This window comes from Phalacrocorax aristotelis, chromosome 1 (genome assembly GCF_949628215.1).
Source record: "Phalacrocorax aristotelis chromosome 1, bGulAri2.1, whole genome shotgun sequence".
NCBI classification, from domain to species: domain Eukaryota; kingdom Metazoa; phylum Chordata; class Aves; order Suliformes; family Phalacrocoracidae; genus Phalacrocorax; species Phalacrocorax aristotelis.
In genome coordinates, this window is record NC_134276.1 from 134705256 (window position 1) to 134722924 (window position 17669).

Genomic DNA, 17669 nt, shown 5'->3' on the forward strand with positions numbered 1-17669 from the left:
TTTTAAAATACCCAGACAGATGTCATCAGCTGCTTTCATTTTGTTCTTCCCTTGCTTTACCTTTAAAAGCAATTAAGATTGCTGGACAGATGTATGTTTAGACATTCAGGTTTTCTATTTCCTTGCATCTTGTTATCCAGTGAGCATCTCTAATGCATGCATGCTAACACCACCAGAAAGGATGGGCAATTCTTGGTTTTTTTTCCTTAAAACACAGCAGCATTTTACTACACTTGGAAATTGTAGTGTTTTGTAATCTGTTATAATAACTGCTGTAAAGTGCCGTATAAAAATAACACCAATAACAGTAATTACAGATGGCAATTGCCAGGTTGATTCTGCTGTACTTTTACTAAAATTTTTTTTTCTTAGTTTTTATTGGTGTTCAGTCTGTTTTCTAATAATTCTTAATACTGTAATGTGGAAGGACCAGGAGGGAAGACAAGGAATTGAGAGGCTTTGACTCGTTTGAGACACTGTCACGGAGAATTTGCACTACCATGTTAATAAGGGAGGCACTAGGAGTCAAGATCTTCCCATTCTCTGTGTGACCGTATCCAGTAGTTGCTTCCTCCTAATTGACAGGACAGACATACAGCTCAGTCTCCTGCGGCTTCCTGCAATTCTTGTTAGACATGGGCATTCTCTATCCCTGCTGTGTCTTCTCTTCTCTCTCTAGAAAGATGAGTTTCCCTGTAGTTGTGTTTGCTTCGAGTCTAATGAGTACACTTCCTTCTCTCCACACTGAAATGGTTAATGCAATGGAAATGGAGAAATTGTGACTACATAGAAATTGAGAATTCTGTTATATGGTGATAATTGCATTCAGTTAAGAGAGAGTTAAAATCCTTCCCAAGACAGCCACACCTTGTTCTGGTCAAGAGCCGGGGAGCACCTGTCCTTTCACAGGTCTGGGGTCTAGGATGTTAGCTTTCGAATCCTGTGATAAGAAGAAGGGTGGGGCCTGAAATAAGGGTTGTTTTTTACTGAATTTACTTAAAACCTAGTCCTGTAGGGAGGTCCTCAGGTAGAATATGGGTTGCTGAAACTATCCACCTGATTTTCTTCTCCCCTACACCATGGTCAGTGTATCAGTGTAGGTACATTAGTATCAAATGCACAGAGCCACAAAAAAAAACTTAAGTATTTTCCCAAGCTGTGTTACTACTTTGTTGCGTGATTCCTGGTACGTAGACCTCATATTTGCCTTTAAATATAGGACTTGTTCAAACCCAGGGAAATAAAGCCAGAATTCAGACTAAAGCAGCAAACGAGCACTAAATTACTGGGCAATGTAGTTTTCATCCTATGTTAATCAGCAACTTTGACTTGTAAATAATATGTAAAACAACAGTGGAGTCTCACTCGAGTTTGGGTGAAAAACAGGAGCTTCTGGGCATGTCCAGAGGAAAAGCAATGTCATTCTTGATCAGGTTGCTGTTTCTGAGCACTCTGGGACTTGTGACAAAGCCAAATCAAGAATGCTGCTTCTCCAGGATTTCTTCATTTTCCTGTATTTGCATGCCAAGGATTTGCTTTCAGGGTAGCCAAATATGAAATGCATGTGAAGACTAGAGAATGCTGCTCCAATGTTGGCACAGGATGCTGCCAGGGAAAAGGCCAGGCCTGCCCTGGAGCAGCTCCTTCCATAGGTGTTGTGCTCCAAATCAGCCTTGTGAATCCTGAATGTCAGGAACTGGGTGGGACTGGGTCATACACTCTACCTCAAAACCTTCCTATTTGCACAGTCACAGCAGCCCCAGCTCAGCAGAAGAGAATTTTGCTGAAGAGCTAAGCCAAACTTTCAAACTGAGGGAGCCTAAATAGAGCATGCATCACCTGTAGACCACAAAGGGCTTGGCAGTCAAGGTCAGTACTACTCTCTGTACTTCATAGGTGGGAAAACAGGTGAAACAAAGCTACAGAAATGGGAAATTATTTTCCTGAGATCACACAGCAGTGTGGATCAGGGAAGTAGGGCATGAATCTCCTGGGCTCAGATCTGCTCTCATAGGTACTGTGTGACTTAAACTGACAGTTATTCCAGGGGAGCTGGTTGTCTCCCATCACTTCTGCTGTTTGTCCCCCTACCACACCTTTTAATACTAAGCAAGGGCTTATAGATCCTAAACAGAGGTAGAAAAGTACAATTTTGGAATACCATCTTGCAGCAGTTGTGTGTAGGCCTGTACATATCCAATTAGGAACTAAAACATGAACCACATGTTTGAATTGTGATGTGTGTTGTGTTGATAAGGTCTTTTCATTTTCTGGCTATTTCCATGTAAACCACCTCTACCAGGCAAGTTCCTAGTAGACTTTCTGGACCCTCTGGCACTCTCCCTCTCCAAATAAATTGTTAATGGGAAAGTGAATACCTTTATTTCCCTGTTTTCCTCCACGATGCCTAGCAGAATTTGTTGAAACAGTCACTTTCTTTTCTGCCATCATCTTGATCTACTTGTCACTTCTGTTTAAATGGTAAATAGTGTGATAACAAGGCCAAGCAAGCAAATAAAAAAGAAAAATCCCAAATCCCTGAAAAAGTTGTGTCCACAAAACTGCTTCCAGTAAATTATTCCTGTTTGTTTGGAGTTCCAACTAGACCACAAAGAAATGACCCCACAGGGTTGTTACAGCTGTTTTGTATTGCTAAGCCATGATGTAATGAATGTTGGTCTTCTCTCCACCAGATAGGAGTGACCTGAAGATGAAACCTGCTGCCGCCTGTGAGCTGTTAGTGGACCGTGTTGGATCATGGGACTTCACTGGCAGTTTTGTTCCTTGTGAGCTCCTACTTTTTGGAGATGATGTCTGCCCTGTGCTTGTGAGTTCTAAGAAGCAGGTTCTGATTTCCATTTCACAACATGGGAAGGGCCAGATAGTGGTTGTTTCCCATGAAGGAATCTTGTAGGACTCCAAGTTTTCCTGGTTCCTCAGAAATGCTGTGGAGTGACTTAAGCCTTCCCCTGAGGCCCTGGTTGGGGTCTGTCCTCATTTGGATTCCTTCTCCCAGCTGCTGCTCAGGGCTGACACCAAAGTACTCTAGGGATGCCTATGACAGCATGCAGGCCCAAGACCTGGTTAGCTTTATAAAGCGGGGTGGAGGGCTGCTCACTGGTGACTGCCTGGCACTGGGCTAGTTGACATCGCAAGGAGAAGGTCCTGTCTGAAATCCCTGGGAACCAGGTGACCAGCATGGCTGGCATGACCTTCACAGGAAATGCTGTGGAGACATGCATCCTTAAAGTTGCCAGGAAAATTCCCAAGATCCTGTTAATGGTCCTGTGAGTATCTGAATTGCTCTCTATTTAAACAGCTGATCAGGTTATGCAGGTGAGTTGTTTATAGAAGATCCTTGAGGTGAGAGATACGAGGGTGATGGCGAATGCTGGTTCTTTAATAGCCAGGGTGGGATGCAACTGTTGTCTTCCAGTTTAAGGGGGACCTTTGTGCTCTTTGCAGTTGGAAAGAACAGTGTCTTTGTTTCCAGGGCAGCTGACCCAGGCCTGGGGAATTCATTCATGGGGAAGGACATGAGGGGAGCCATCTTTTAGAGCAGTCTGTCTGACCAAGTGTGCCTGAGTGCACACACAGTGGCATGGGGACAGGAGGAAGAACTCCTCTCCCCACGTGTGTACATTCAGCACAACTTTTCCACAGTTCAAAACCAGGTTGGAGGTGGAGCACCAGGCCAGCTCTTTTGATCAGGTTCTGGCTGGCAGCTGCTAAACCTGTTTAGCCTGTTACTTGCAGAAATTCACCTTCTGCAAGTGAAACCCTGGGGCTGGTGCAGAGCTCTGAGAGGTGGGCTGGATGCCACCTTTCTTCTCAGCTTCTGACACAGGCTGCAGGCAGGAAATCTCCTTGCTCTCAATTTGTTTGGGATTCCAGCCTGGCCCCTTTGGTCCTGGAGCAGCAGGTGTAAAACTCAGGGCTCTTGTGACTCGCATCACACAGCCGACTAGGCAGTGGAGCCCTGGCCATTGATCTGCCATCTTTCTCCACCTCCAATGGGGGAGCCAGGCTGTGCCTCCCCCCCTTTCTGCCGAGTTACACAAGGCACAGCGGGTTCTCTGAGGAGCATGAGCGCTGCTGTGCTTTCTCTGTGTGGCATCTTCATTTCACTGCAGTGGAAGCTGCAACAATTACAATAAAATTCCCTGCAAGTCTTTCCTTCACAGCTTTTTCCTTGTGGATATATAATACTAAATTTCTAATATATTCAAACAAATAATTGGATCTGATACTTTCTGGATGCTCAATTTGTTTCTCAGTAAAGGTAGTAGAAAGCTCTGCTGTTGAATTTGGCAACGTGCTTAGGACACAGCTAATAAATGAAGTTACTTGAAGTTTGCTGATTGATTCTTGTTCCCACCTGCAGTGCAGGGGCATGCTGCCACTGCCTCATGCATAGTGCAGGGAAGAGGTAGAGGGGTGGAGAATTCAGCAGAGAAAAATTACATAGCAATTAACAAGACTGTAAATGGTAACTAAGGGTGAATTACACCTTGTTTAGGGTGCTTATGTGGTGGTTTTCACGGGATCCAGAGCCACAGAGAAATTTAGATACCTAATTTCTGTGCAACACAGCAGCTTTATGCATCTGGGCCTTCCTGCTGGCCTTTGCTTAACCCATAGAAAATCAGACTGCAGTCTAAGGCAGGTGCTGTGCCATATGCCTGGGCACATACACTTTGTGACAAAGGGTCTTGGTAACGTCATAACCAAAGGAGAGCTGCAGACTGAATTCGTCTCCTATGGGCGTGCAGAAAGGCAGCATCATTTATTCTTATTGACTTGGCTGCAATAGCCACATAACAACAGATTCTTTCCAGGTATTGTGGGAAAACCTGTTTGGCAGAACCAGGAGAAAGTGTAAACAAAGCGAATGAGGGTAATTCAACATGTCTTTCTCCACAGTGACATATAGGAGTTATATGGAAATAGCAGAGATAAGAGGGCCTTGCACAGTATAATGTCTTTATATTGTGGGCACCAGCTAGTGACAATGTGAGGACTATGTGTTAGGGCCCTGATTCAACTTCTAGTCACTCATTATTTGTCTAGCTGTGTGTCTGCCTGTCCATCTAGCCCATCTGGCATAGCTATCCTTTCTTCAGTTCTCGGCAGTGGCAGAGGCTGGGAGAAGGCACACAAATCTTTTCAGCTTGCCTAGTTGATAATGACTAGGGTGGGGTAAATGGAGAAAGTTTCTGTTATAGGAGATGTGCCAATTCCCACATCATTAGCGGTTTAAAGCTGCAGTTTAAAGAATATGAAAAGTCTTCTGATTTTTGAGTTTCTGCAATGTATTCAGATTTTCAAGCTGCTCTGTAAGCCAGAGGTCTAGAAACTTCCTTTTGACCTCTTTCTCTCCTGTTTTTAGATGACTCCTGAGATCCCTCTAGATTTGCTTGGCTGCAAAAACTGAGGCTGTAAAAGGAGAAAATTGAGGTATTGATGGTTTTATTTTTTTTTAAACTAAAGAGCTAGCGTTATGATATACTAGGATGAGGGAGGAAGAGGCAGGGATGGACAAGGTGGCCTTTTGTGCAAAGCATTCTGGGACAGGGGCTAACCTGGGCCTCTCTTGGTTTTGCAGGCACCAGGCCAACCTTGACCTTGATGCTGAGTTTCTCCAGTATGGTATGTCAGAGCTGGATTTGGTGACAGGGGGCATACTCTCCATCTTGCTGGTGCACAGTGTACCCTTCCCACTATGCCTGGAAGCACTACTACTTCCACAAGGCAGTCCTTCTTTTCAACAGGCATGTAGATAAGCATGAGGAGCTCAAGGCCCCCTTGAAGGACTGGCTGCAAAGGCTAGCACAAAATGGCGTTGCCTTTCTGCACATCCCAGCCCATGACTGCCCTGCATATGCCTTGCTCCACTGCATTGTGACCAAAGTGCTTCAGAGAAGTGGGATCCCACATGTCAGTCAGCAGGCACTGCCCTGTCAAGAGCAACTGCAAAGAGGCAGTCCTTCTCTGCATGGTGACTGAGCTGTCCCTTACCATGACAGACAGTGCAGCCCTAGCACAGAAATCTGCTGCTGGGGTCTGTGCCCTCTGTGTCACTGTGGAAATCGATGGTACAAACCCAGATGAGGTGTGTATCTCCCTTCTTCTTGAGGCATCCTGATGCTCGGATCAGTGGGGTGCCTGTCCTCAGTGTGCATGTGTCTGTGTATGTCTGAACATGGACACAGATGTGCAATTTCATGGTGGGCTTGTGAGGAGGCTGACCTCAGTGTAGTGGCAGATAGGCTCCTTTTGTGGCCAGCCCTGCTTGCAGCGCTCTGAAACACCCCATGAAAGTCCTGCTTCTTTGCTGTTGGTGCACAGGTACTTGGAGGAGAAGAGCCACCAAACAGAGGCACATCAGGGTACTTGCACAGCACATTGGTTTTGGCAGGAAAGCTTTGTTGAGAAACCCTGGGCTCTACACTGCAGGTTGTTGCCATGGTTGTGCTGATACAGCTGTCTATGGGGCCATCCTATGAAGAGGTAGGAGTTAGAAACAAAATTTTTTATCTAGATAATTTCACCCTGAGGTATAACAGTCTCACAACTTTTTGTGTCGGCCCAGTTGATGGAGTGAAGGTCTTGTTTTGGGGGTGAAAATAAGAGGCTGGAAGCATGGTAGGAACTTCTTGAGCTGACGTCGCCACTGAAGCCAAGGTATTTGGTAATTATACCCTGAATAACTTGTCTAAGGTTAGGCCTTGTATCTGTACAACCTTGCTGAGATTCCTGCTCACAGCTGATATGTTTAAACTCTAGGTTAAATTCCACTGGAAAGGTATTATCCCCTGATAATAAACAGATTAATCTTGACTTTTTTGCATTGGAATATGATTGAGAGGAGTTGTTTCCAAACTATTGTAATGAGATGAAGGAGGCTGTTCTGGAGTGGTGATGTCTGCAGAGGATACGTGGAGAGAAAAGTTGTGGAATAACTGCTTACTGGTTTTAACACTAATGAGTCAGGGCAAAAGGGGAAAATTGTTAGGGTTGGCTGAACTGAACATGTTGGATTGAACATAGTATTTTGTTTGACCAGAAATATTCAGAATTTGTGTCACTTCACATAAACAAAAAAGAAAGAAATGCTAGCAAACCCTGAACACCATTTCAAAACTGCCTTTGGTGCACATTCAGCAAAACAGATGAATTGGCAAAACATTGTGATATGGTCTAATTTGCATTCTTCCTTGGATTAGGTTTTGTTTGACAAAACTGGTCCTGCTTTCTTGGAGGACAGGAAAGGTAAGTTGGGTGCTTGACGACAGTTCAGCTCTTCTTAGGACTTTTGCTGTTTGTGTTGAAATATGCTTGAGTAAACTTTGTCAGAACTATGGAGTGATCAGTTTTGCTGGATCAGTACAGTAGAGACAGATCAGTTTTGCACTGTGTACAGAGATCTAGACAGAGGACCGTTGCATTTCCATGGGAAGACTGTCTAGAAACATGCTGAATTATAGTGGTACGGTGGGGTACCCATCTTACAGTTACACCTAGCATAGGACAGTCCTTTTAGGCTTTCTCGTAGCTTCAATCAGATAGAAATTGTAATTCTTGTAGGCCCCTGCTTGTGCTGGACCAGTCAGTAAGAAAAAAATGAGATGTTTCTGTCAGTCTGTTATTTAGAAAATGTTTTATGACCATTACAACTTCAACCGTGTTTAATACCGCCACAGTATGCACCTCCTATGAGGGCTCTAGGGTAAGAGGATCTGAGTGGAGGAGGTGTTGGCATTTTGGTTTTTGAATTTTTTCTTTTTTTTTTAAAGATACTGGTAAACACTTCTAAGCTTGGCATTTCCAGAAGTTCAAATTTGGGTGGGCTTGCTTCTAATGGTGCAATGATTGCTACCTTATTGCTTTAAAACTATATTTCTGACAAGTTGGTTAAAACATGAAACAGTTCTGTGAATGTAGAGCAGGGGAAAAGAAAAGGATGGAAGAGTCTTCTATTGCAGCTTGAAATCTCCAGAATCCATAATGTCAGGCTGAAAAAGTGCTTGACTGTTCTGTGTTCTCTTACCTTTAGGTAAGGCAGCCTGGAGGCATATGGGACTCTACCTTCCTGAAGGGCACACAGCAGTTATAACATTCCCTTGCCTGATAGTCGGTGCTGGTCTGAAGGTAAGCTGTCTCTAGTTTGGCTTCTGTTTACACAGATATATTTGCCAGGTGAACGCTCAAAAATAGCACGGAGAAGGGTTTTCTTCTTACTGGTTTTGCTGCCTTTTTAGTCCTTTCCTACTGCTGCCACCCTGTGGCACTTTCAATGGATTATCATAATTTTTCACCTTGTTTCCCACGCTCTTCTGTTGCATTCCTCTTATTTCTGTGTGCTGGAGGGATAACTGAGTATGGCTGCCGCTTGAAGGCAGCTGTATCTGCTTTGCTATTGTGCAAAGAGAACTGATCAAGGTGATTTTCAGGCCCAAGGTAAGTATTTGGGCCCTTCTAAGTGCCAAACTTAGTTCTGTCTCTCAAGATCTCTCATAAGGTACTTTCAGAGTGCTGTCACTCTTACTCATGTAGATGTATCCAGGTGAGATATTAACTAGTTATTCGGGATCCTGTTCTCTGCAAAGTATGAAACAGATAAATGTTTACCTGGTTGGATATTTTTTTCAGTGAGCTCCCTGCAGCTGAAATGCAAAGTAATTTAGCTGTTTCTGTCTGATCCTGCAGCCACATGCTGTCTCTTTCACTGTATGAGGACCAAGGCAGAGGCACAATAAAAGAAGCCAGCAGTGATCACATCTTGCCATATATGTTATGGGATGTGACTTTGATGCTGGTAAAGGGTGAAGTCACTGCAGTACCCTGAACTGGTAGTGAAGGATGTAGTTGACCCAGTAGTAATGTTCCTACCCTTCTGTTTGCCAGGTGCAGATTGGGTGTCACATGGATGACCTCTTGCATGCTACAGAGCTCCTCTAGGATTCTGGGTAAGTCAGTCGCTCTGTGCCTGCTACATGGCAGTAGATAGGTGAGGGAGCTGCGACAAAATGGGCAGGATTTGTCCAAACCGACATTTCTTGGAGGCTGGAGTTGTCATTTCCAATGGAAACCACTGTGTTGGAAGGAGACAGGCTGACTCCTGCCACGACAAAGCTTGCCTTGCACTTTGCCTGCTTTGTTGTGCCCCCGTATGGCCATCTCCAGTCCCTACAGTAAATCTTTCTGCTGAATGTCGGGTGTTTCTGTCAATTTCTCTTCCTGTATGCAATTTCTTCTTGCTTTTCTGTAAAAGTAAACAAAACCAGGGTTGTTATATGAAACAGCAAATCTCTGCTGGAGAAGAAGAATTGAGATCATCAAGAGACACTGGAGAAACCTGGTGGTGCTTGTTCTCAGATGGAATACAAGGATCTGTTCTTGCTATGGTACTACTCTGGTATATGCCAGTCCTCTTCTGTTTGTCTCCCATCCATAAAAGAGCCTGAGGAGACCTCCCAAGTACAGGATGAGGATTAACTAGTTAACAGCCACCATCCCCAGTCATGCAAGTACCACATACTGTTTTCCAAGAGAATTTCCTGACTGTGGTCTCTTTCTCCAGCTTGACCTCTGGGAGCATGTTCAAAAGTCAGAGCTGTGCTTAACCGTTTTTCTGTGTTGTTGATGTAGGGGAGACCTGTGAAAGCCAGTGGAATACCTGTATCCAGCACTATCCTGCTCCCTGGGCAGAACTGGCTGTTGAGAATCGCATCTAGATGGTGCCATCTGACAGCATCCGCTACATGGAGAACCCACAACCGCTGCTGACCCTGTGCAATGAGATCATGGTGGCCATAAGCAAATTGGCAGCCATACCAATAAAATTCCCAAGGTTGGAGAGGATTGTAACAAATGTCCAGATCTCATTTGGTAGGTACATTGCCATATGGCCTTCTCAAGGGCTAAGAGACAAGTGGCCTCTAGCAACAATGTCAGTTCCTTCAAGGTTATTTTGCTAAAACCAGACTGGGAACTTATGTAAGGTGTTAAATGACTGTGACCCTTGCATAATTGTGAGTGACTGTCACAATGGAAACATAGCAGGGCAGGGCTTAAAAAACCACACTGACCCTTTCAGATGCCTCCCTGCTCTCCAAACTGGTGGTGTCTCACTCAGCTCTTCTGCTGCTTGGGTTTGTTAAGAGGCAGAGCTTCTGACTGCAGTGGCTTTGACTCACATGTAGTTATTCATTCTCCCTCCTGAATGCACTGTAGAGTCAGTACAGCTGGGATACAGTGACCTGATTTCTATTTTTTTCCCTGCCTCAGCTACAGGACTAGTCTCACTCATTCAGTGACAATTGTTAAACCTGTGTGTGCCTACCTGCTGGAAATGGGCTCCACAAAGGCAAAACTTAGCTTGAAAAGGTGTGTCCCTGAGATGATGGCAATGGAGAAGTGGAACCAGTTAAGCCCAGGAAGAAGGGAGGGGTGAGGGAAGGTGTTTTTCAAATTTGGTTTTATTCCTCATTATTCTACTCTGATTGATTGGTAATAAATTAAATTAACTTCCCGAACTGTAGACTGTTCTGCCCATGGTGGTAATTGGTGAGTGATATCTCTCTGTCCTTATCTTGACCTACTCCTTACATTTTCTCTCACCGGTCCAGCTGAGGAGGGGAGTGATAGAGCGGCTTTGGTGGGCACCTGGTGTCCAGCGAGGGTGAATCCACCACAGCTATCTGTTTATAGCAGCACAGCTGTGGTTGCTGAGATGGGAGGTAAGGGTGCTAAAAGTGGGGCAAACCAACTTTCAATTTTCTTCAAAACCAGTGAAATCCCTCCTATCAAACAGAGCTGTAGAAAGATAATTCTAGTTTTCTTTGGCAACTGATCCAGCATTTCCATTTTCTTCTTCATGGGGCTTAAGTCTGCCCTTTAATTCTTTCATGCTGCTTTCACCTGATTGATGTCTGTGCTGAGGTGAAGAACAATGTTCCATATGGTAGCATACCATTGCCTTTTCCTGCTGAGACAAGAGTGTCTTGTTGACTATGGTAGTTACAGAACACACAGAGTTTGGAGAGGAGCTACCTGAGCCTGTCCAAGTTGCACTGCCCTTTGGTAACTTGTTCCCTGCCAGGTGCAGATTGGCTGTCACAATGATGACCTCAGCTGTGCTGCAGAGCTGCAGAGGCCTCCCTTGGTAAAGAAGTTCAAAGTTGAATGAACCACCATGGAAGTCTCTAGTCTGTGGGGTGGCCTTATGTATATGCCAAAGGAGAGTACACTAGGCCAAATATCAGTCACAATTAAAGAGGCTGTGCAGGCCCCATTTTTCAGGTTTGGTAAGTGGTTCCAAAAACCTAACTATAGGCAGGTGAGTAAAGCAGTATTTCTTTATTGCTGGCTTGCTTATGTTTTCCTGGGGTTTTGTGGTCATGTATGGAGGAGACCTCAGAGTAAGTAATGACCCAGGAAAGGGTTTGCATAAGGCTTTGCATTTCTCAGTGCAGGAAGTATATTGATAGGACTTTAATTTAGGAATTAACCTCTGCCCGTGTTCCCAGTATGAGCACGCCTGGGCCACCTTTAAAGTGGCTTGGTATTGAAAAGTGAATATTGTCAACCCCTTGCAGTTACAGTGGACCTGGAGTCACCAAAGATGACTAGACCCCTCGCCAGACTCTCAGGATCTGTCCACTGGTTCAGTAAAACCCAATTATATCTAGATTAACTTAATGTTTCTGAGGCTATGCAGAGGGTTTTAGCTATGATGATTCTCCTCTCTTTTCACACTTAAAACTTCTTTTTAAATTGGCTACCTTTATTCACCTGAATGCTGAATTAGGGGAAACTGACATCTGTGCCTTGCAGTCAACAATCCATCAGTACCCAGCCCTCTGGGCTGAGCTGACCACAGAGAACATCATTGTGAGGGTACCAGCTGCTGATGTATGCCCCATAGACAACGCAGAGTCTGCTTTCCATCTGGAACAAGATGATGAATGCAATAGCCAGACTGGCAGCCATCCCAGCAACTTTTCCAAGGCCAGAGAGGATGGTGGCAGATGTCCAGATACCTCCTGGCAAGTATCATAACTTGAACATTTTGTCTTTATCTGTGATGGATATTTCTAAGGGAAATGCACAAGGCAATAACATTAACACAAGGTTGTGCAGATTCTCAAATCAGGAGGTTAATCCCGCCAGATTCAAGGAGACTCCCTGTGAGAATAAGAATCTTCTGTGACTGTCAAGAGCTGGTACACAAAGTAATGCATTCTGCTGCTAAATCTGAGGCTATCCCAGAGTAAAACATTGCGGAGGGAGAAAGGCTGGCCACAAAATTATGTGTATACTGTGTCATGTTACTGTTAGTACTGTGGGAGTGAGTTTATGCTAGTTGTGACAGAAAGAAGAGACAAAGCTAGGTGATTTAGGCAGGACAGCTGAGATCTTGAAACTTAAATTAAGGCATGTAACAGGCAGGCAACCTACTATGTAATATGACCCTGATGTTAGCCAGCATAGGATCACTTGTATCAGTGGGGAAGTGAGAGTAGTGGTAGGGGGAAAAGTTTGTTGTAAGCAGCATTTTGCTATCTGTCATTTAACAAACGTGCTGCTTAAAGACAACTCACTAGGCCAGTGGAATCAAACAGGCTGGAGCAGGCTGATTTGTTATTACGGGTGGTAAGGAGGCTTCTAAAGGCAAGTTTGCCAAGTCTCACCATTAGTTGCAATTAATCATTGTTCAAGTATTGCACTTTTCTCAACAGGATTGGCAGGTTCTTTCAGCTCTACCTGATTGCAACACTAAAGGTGTTTTCTACCACTTGAATAGATAAGTTATCAGCTGCCCAGGCCACCATGCTGTCAATAATCCACAGCTCTAGCAGCTTGACTCACGTGGTGTAGCTGCTGTCAGTCATGTAGGACTAATTTGAGAGAGGCTGGCTTGAGCGTAAACAACTTGCATCTCGGTTATTAATAAACAAATTAATTATAATCACTAGTGAAATAGAACCAGAATAAATAAGTGCTATGTTTCCATGCTGCATGTGCTCATCCAAGCATATCCTCACTTAAGAAAGATTTTATCAGAGTAATCATTACATCTGTCCACATGTGGCTGTGAATTTAACAATGAAGTTGTAATCTGTCAGTGATCCTGCAACAATTGTGTTTAGATTACATACCAGTTGCTACATAGCAGTTTTGTAACGCTAATCCTCAAGCTCAACAAGGAGCATGGGAGTATAATATTTTTCTCATTTGTTCTTACCATTAGTGACAGCCATATTTGAAAATTCAGACTTGGGACACAAAGGTAACATAATTGTCCTAAATAGTTTTGTACAGGTGTAAAGGATGAGCAAGCAGCTCATTTGGCAGTGCATGTCAGAGGGCAGAGTTCATCCCTTTCCCTGCTCTGTTTTAGCTGTATTGACTCTGTAAGCCTAGTAAGCAAACCATAGCATGTGTATGATCCAGGGCAATCAATAGGTTTTTTGTTAACAAAAGTGGCTGTTCAGCAGTAATTTTTACTGATACACAGGAAGAACTGATTTCCAAATGCCAGGGTTTACAATGCTTGTATGTCTACAGATACAGGTGAACTTTAAGCCACTTGCTCTCCCTTCTCTTAAGCTGTAGAGAAACAGAAGTGTTAAAAAACAATATGACCCTTAACACATGCAGACTTGATTCACAGCTGCTATGAATCAGGTCTTTCAAATGAGTTTGCACTGACTGAGGAGCTGCCTCGAGAATCACTTTAGATAGCTGCCATTCTCTGAGTGAAGCTGCACTCAGAAACAAAGGCTTCTGGATTTCTGATTTATGTGGCTCCTTCTCTTAATGTGTTCCAGCCCTTTGCAGAGATACTCACCATGTGATAGACACTATATCCACCAGAGGCCACACTGGTAGAACCCAACATACAAAAGTCTTCCAGGTTCTATCACGCTTGCTGAAGTAAGTGGAGAGTAGCACCATGTCAGAGACGTGAATGGCTCTGTGTCCTCCCTGCACTATTCTGGAGCTGTAAGAAACCAGTGAAGGATCCATTGAGCCAATTGAATTGATATGGAAGGAAAAGAACTAAAGAGGGTAAATTCCTATGAAAAGCTACAGAAATGTGATTTTTAAATTTTTTTTTTAAAGCTGATTTTGGTAGTCAGCAATACTGAGAAAACTTATGGGAGATATTAAGCAGTATGTTAAGTCTGTTTGTCTTTTCTGAAAAAAGGTTTTTACAAACAGCATGAGAAACAGCAAAACTGGAACCAAAGTGATGACGATTATAGTGAAGTAGTAACTGTGGCCATCAGCAGCAAGTTCTATCCAAAGCTGAAGTGAACTATGGAATATTTTTCAATACTAAAAAGCTGCCTTACTAAAAACACTGACAAGAATCTGCCTTCACGAAAAAGAAAAATATCCCAGTTCACATTTTGCTTTCTGGTGCATTAGACATTGTCAGGGTACAGTGGAGGCCAGCTACTCCCCGAGGGACAGGGAGTCAAGAGCCAACTGCAGTAACAGAGCCAGCAGGACAGGTGCCTCTGCCAGCTGGGGACCATCGCACAACACCTGAGTGAGGCAAGCAGGGCAGACCTGGCACAACAGACAGGGTCAGCTGAGAGTCCAGTTTGCTAGACAAGTCCTCAGGGATGAGGCAGGTCTGAGATGAAGTAAGGAAATCAACCCACAGGTCAGGGTCAGGTCCAGTGATGGCAACCAGGGTCAGACATAGTCCAGGGATTACCAGGCAGGCCCATTGTGATGAGGCACATCTGAGGGTCTGGGTCAGCAGGGTCGTTGGCCAGACACAAGCATGGCTGTGACAGAGTTGAAGACAAGTACACCTACAATATAGCTCAGGCAGGGACTCATGGCCCAGGTATGAGCTGAAATGCAGCCCCTGGGGCCACCAACAGGAGGTGTGGGTAGAATCCTCAGGTGGGGCTGCTCAGGGCCATTGAAGCCTTTTGGTGCACTCAGAGTCCTGACACAAAATTTTGCAATGAAACATTTTAGTCCCCTGCCTTCAAGATGAAAATCTGCTTCTTCTTTGGGAGCACTTCAGGAAAAATAATCCACTTTTCTACTTTATTTGTGTCTGCTATTTATCATGAGGTTTTTCCCCCATGTATTTCCCCCAGAGCCAGAACTTACATTGCAGAGTTTCCGGGAAGAGCTGGGGAGGGTGCTCATCAACACTTTCATCAACATAAACCATACAGTTATTTGGCTATACAGGGATACAAACTGTCCTGGCAATAGCATCTTCCTTGCCAGATCTGAAAATAAGACAAGACCAGTGTCAACAGAAAATTTTTCTATAGACAGAATTAGATTTCTACACCTCCTCTCCACTCCTGTAGCTGGGAGTACAGTCATCTACAATGTCTGTAGCTCTGGCAAAAGTCATTTTGCCTTTTTTGCTCTTACCATTAGATAGTGCTAAGGAGTGGAAATGGAGCAGAAGAGCATACAATATGCACATTAAGCTTTTGCTGGTGGTTGATACATTTGATAGTCCAGCACAGGGGTGGAAGCACGTCATGAGCAACACCTTCTCATGACAAAGAACTCAAAAGAATGAGTTAATGTAAAGAGAATTAATTGTATTTTCCTCACTGTGGTGTCCTATTCCACGAGCTTTCCCAGACAGATTGCCAACATTGTTTGTGATTTATCTTCCCTGCAGGTTGGATGCATGCTGGCTACACAGTCAATCATCATTTGGGCTCAGTGACAGAAACAGTAGATGTGCAATCCCTCCAAGCCAGTGAGCCTTGGGGTGCCACTCATGACCTTGGCCACAATCAGCAGCAATCTGAATGGGAGTTTCCCCCTCTCACCACTGAAGCCACCTGCAGTCGCTGGTCTGATTATGTGAGTGAGACTGTGTTGGGCATCCCAAGAGATGAGGCCCACAATTCCACTTGTACTAGAATTTAGAAGAGGATTTGAGATTACATTGAAAATGGATCACAGCTGAAGGACTAGGAAGTATTTACTGCCCTGGAGACATGACTGCAGTAATCTGCAGGCCAGTTAAGCTTGCAACAGATTTAGAAGCTGGTCATTTTAATCCAGGGCTGCTTCTTTCCTTTTCCTCGCTTTCTACAACCACTTGATTCTCACCCTGGATTGTCTCTCTCTGACTATTAGTCTCCAACAGTGTCTTTGTTCATAGGATTTCACAAACCAACATGAGTCAGTCTTGATCTGACTCTGAGTAGCACACTTCAGCAGGAGATCCAGGGCTGCAGGGAAAAGTTTTTGAAGCAGTCCTCAAAAAATGTACTTGTTTTGAAGTCATTTGTCATCTCAGCACAGTGTAAAGGTCATTGGTCTGTGGAATGTTCCAGTTTGGGATGTGATGGTAAACCACAGCCTTTGGGCATTACCAAAGATTACTTCTGATCATTGATAATTGTTTCTTTTTTTTTTTAATTTAAGCCAGCCTTTCAGTTTTGTTGGTACAACATTTCACTCAGTAGTACCCAGGATTAGTTGATGGTCCAAACACAAAGTACAGAGTCACCAAGGGAGCGTGTATTTTGTGCCAAGAGATGCAGATGTATTGTAAGTATGCATACTTATAAACATGCAGAGGTAGATTGACACTTGTATCAGTCTTGTTTTGAGCAATTGTAACAACTGTGGAAAAAAAAAACCAGTAGCAATCAAGCCTTTAAGTGCAGCCATGCCCTTCAGGATGAAAAGAACTTATATAAATACTTGATTTTTGGTTTTGTGTGAATATTAGAAATATAGGCATTTTGAATAGTCTAACGGTGTTAAAGGGCTATGCTGATTCTTCAGTAGGCATTTAGAATTTGTCAGGTAGCTACACTTTTAAAAAAGAAAGAAAAATACCCTGTGAAGAGATCAGTAACTGAATTTAGTAAAACATTTTTAAAGAATGCAGGAAGACTAATTCTAAACTTCCATACATAAATTTTGTACTCTTGCCTTTTCTTACGATTGATAGCTGCAAGAGGCCTTTGGAAAGGAAGCCTTAATTGAAATCTTTTCTGAATTCCAAAATATGTCTGAGCTCCCTATGATAATTACTCAAAATTGAATCTGTAGGCAGAAACCTCTTCTCATGTGACGAAGAAGAATTTGACTCCTTTCTTTAAGGCCTGGGCATGGCCAATCAAGGAGATCCTTTCCCAGCAGCTAGCTGTTTCTTTCTCTGGTTGGTTAGATGATCCAGTGAAGCAATATATCTCCTAAGCAGGTTTTTTCTCATGGAAATGAAAATGTGGTTGTGATAAAGCCAGTGCTCTGCAATAGTTTTAAATGGTGTCTGAATGGTATGGTATTATAATGAATCTGAGAAGCAGCTCTACATTGTAGATGTGATAGAAGAGTTCATTCTTGGCTCCCTCCCAAGTCTGCCTTTAGTGTGTTAGGGTCCCTAATGACCAGAGACCCCACTTCACAGGAGCTCCTCTCCTCCTTGCTGTGAGGAGTCACCAGTCACTCTCTGCAGATGTCCAGTGGTAACTCTTTCCCTGCCAAGGTTGGATGGAGAATTCTTTCCTGCTAGGCAGGTAGAGGAGTACTACCCCTTTTTTCCACAGCCTAGGTGAAGTTTCCTCTTGAAAAGTTTTCCTTTTGGAAATTAAAATTAGTTCCAATGTATTGTTATCTCCAGGCACAATAAGACTGCTGGGCAAAGC

General features: G+C 43.8%; 1 protein-coding gene across 1 annotated transcript; it reads left to right on the plus strand.

Moving 5' to 3' along the window:
• Nucleotides 1–2586: 2586 nt before the first annotated feature.
• LOC142054411 (TRPM8 channel-associated factor 2-like) lies at nt 2587–17324 on the plus strand. The gene is given in 9 exon segments (XM_075086990.1): nt 2587–2827; nt 5677–5934; nt 5936–6112; nt 8062–8151; nt 8557–8566; nt 9652–9891; nt 15680–15927; nt 16973–17042; nt 17045–17324. Coding segments are annotated over 9 exon segments (1425 nt in total). The 5' UTR covers nt 2587–2671; the 3' UTR covers nt 17221–17324.
• The last annotated feature ends 345 nt before the right edge of the window (nt 17325–17669 follow it).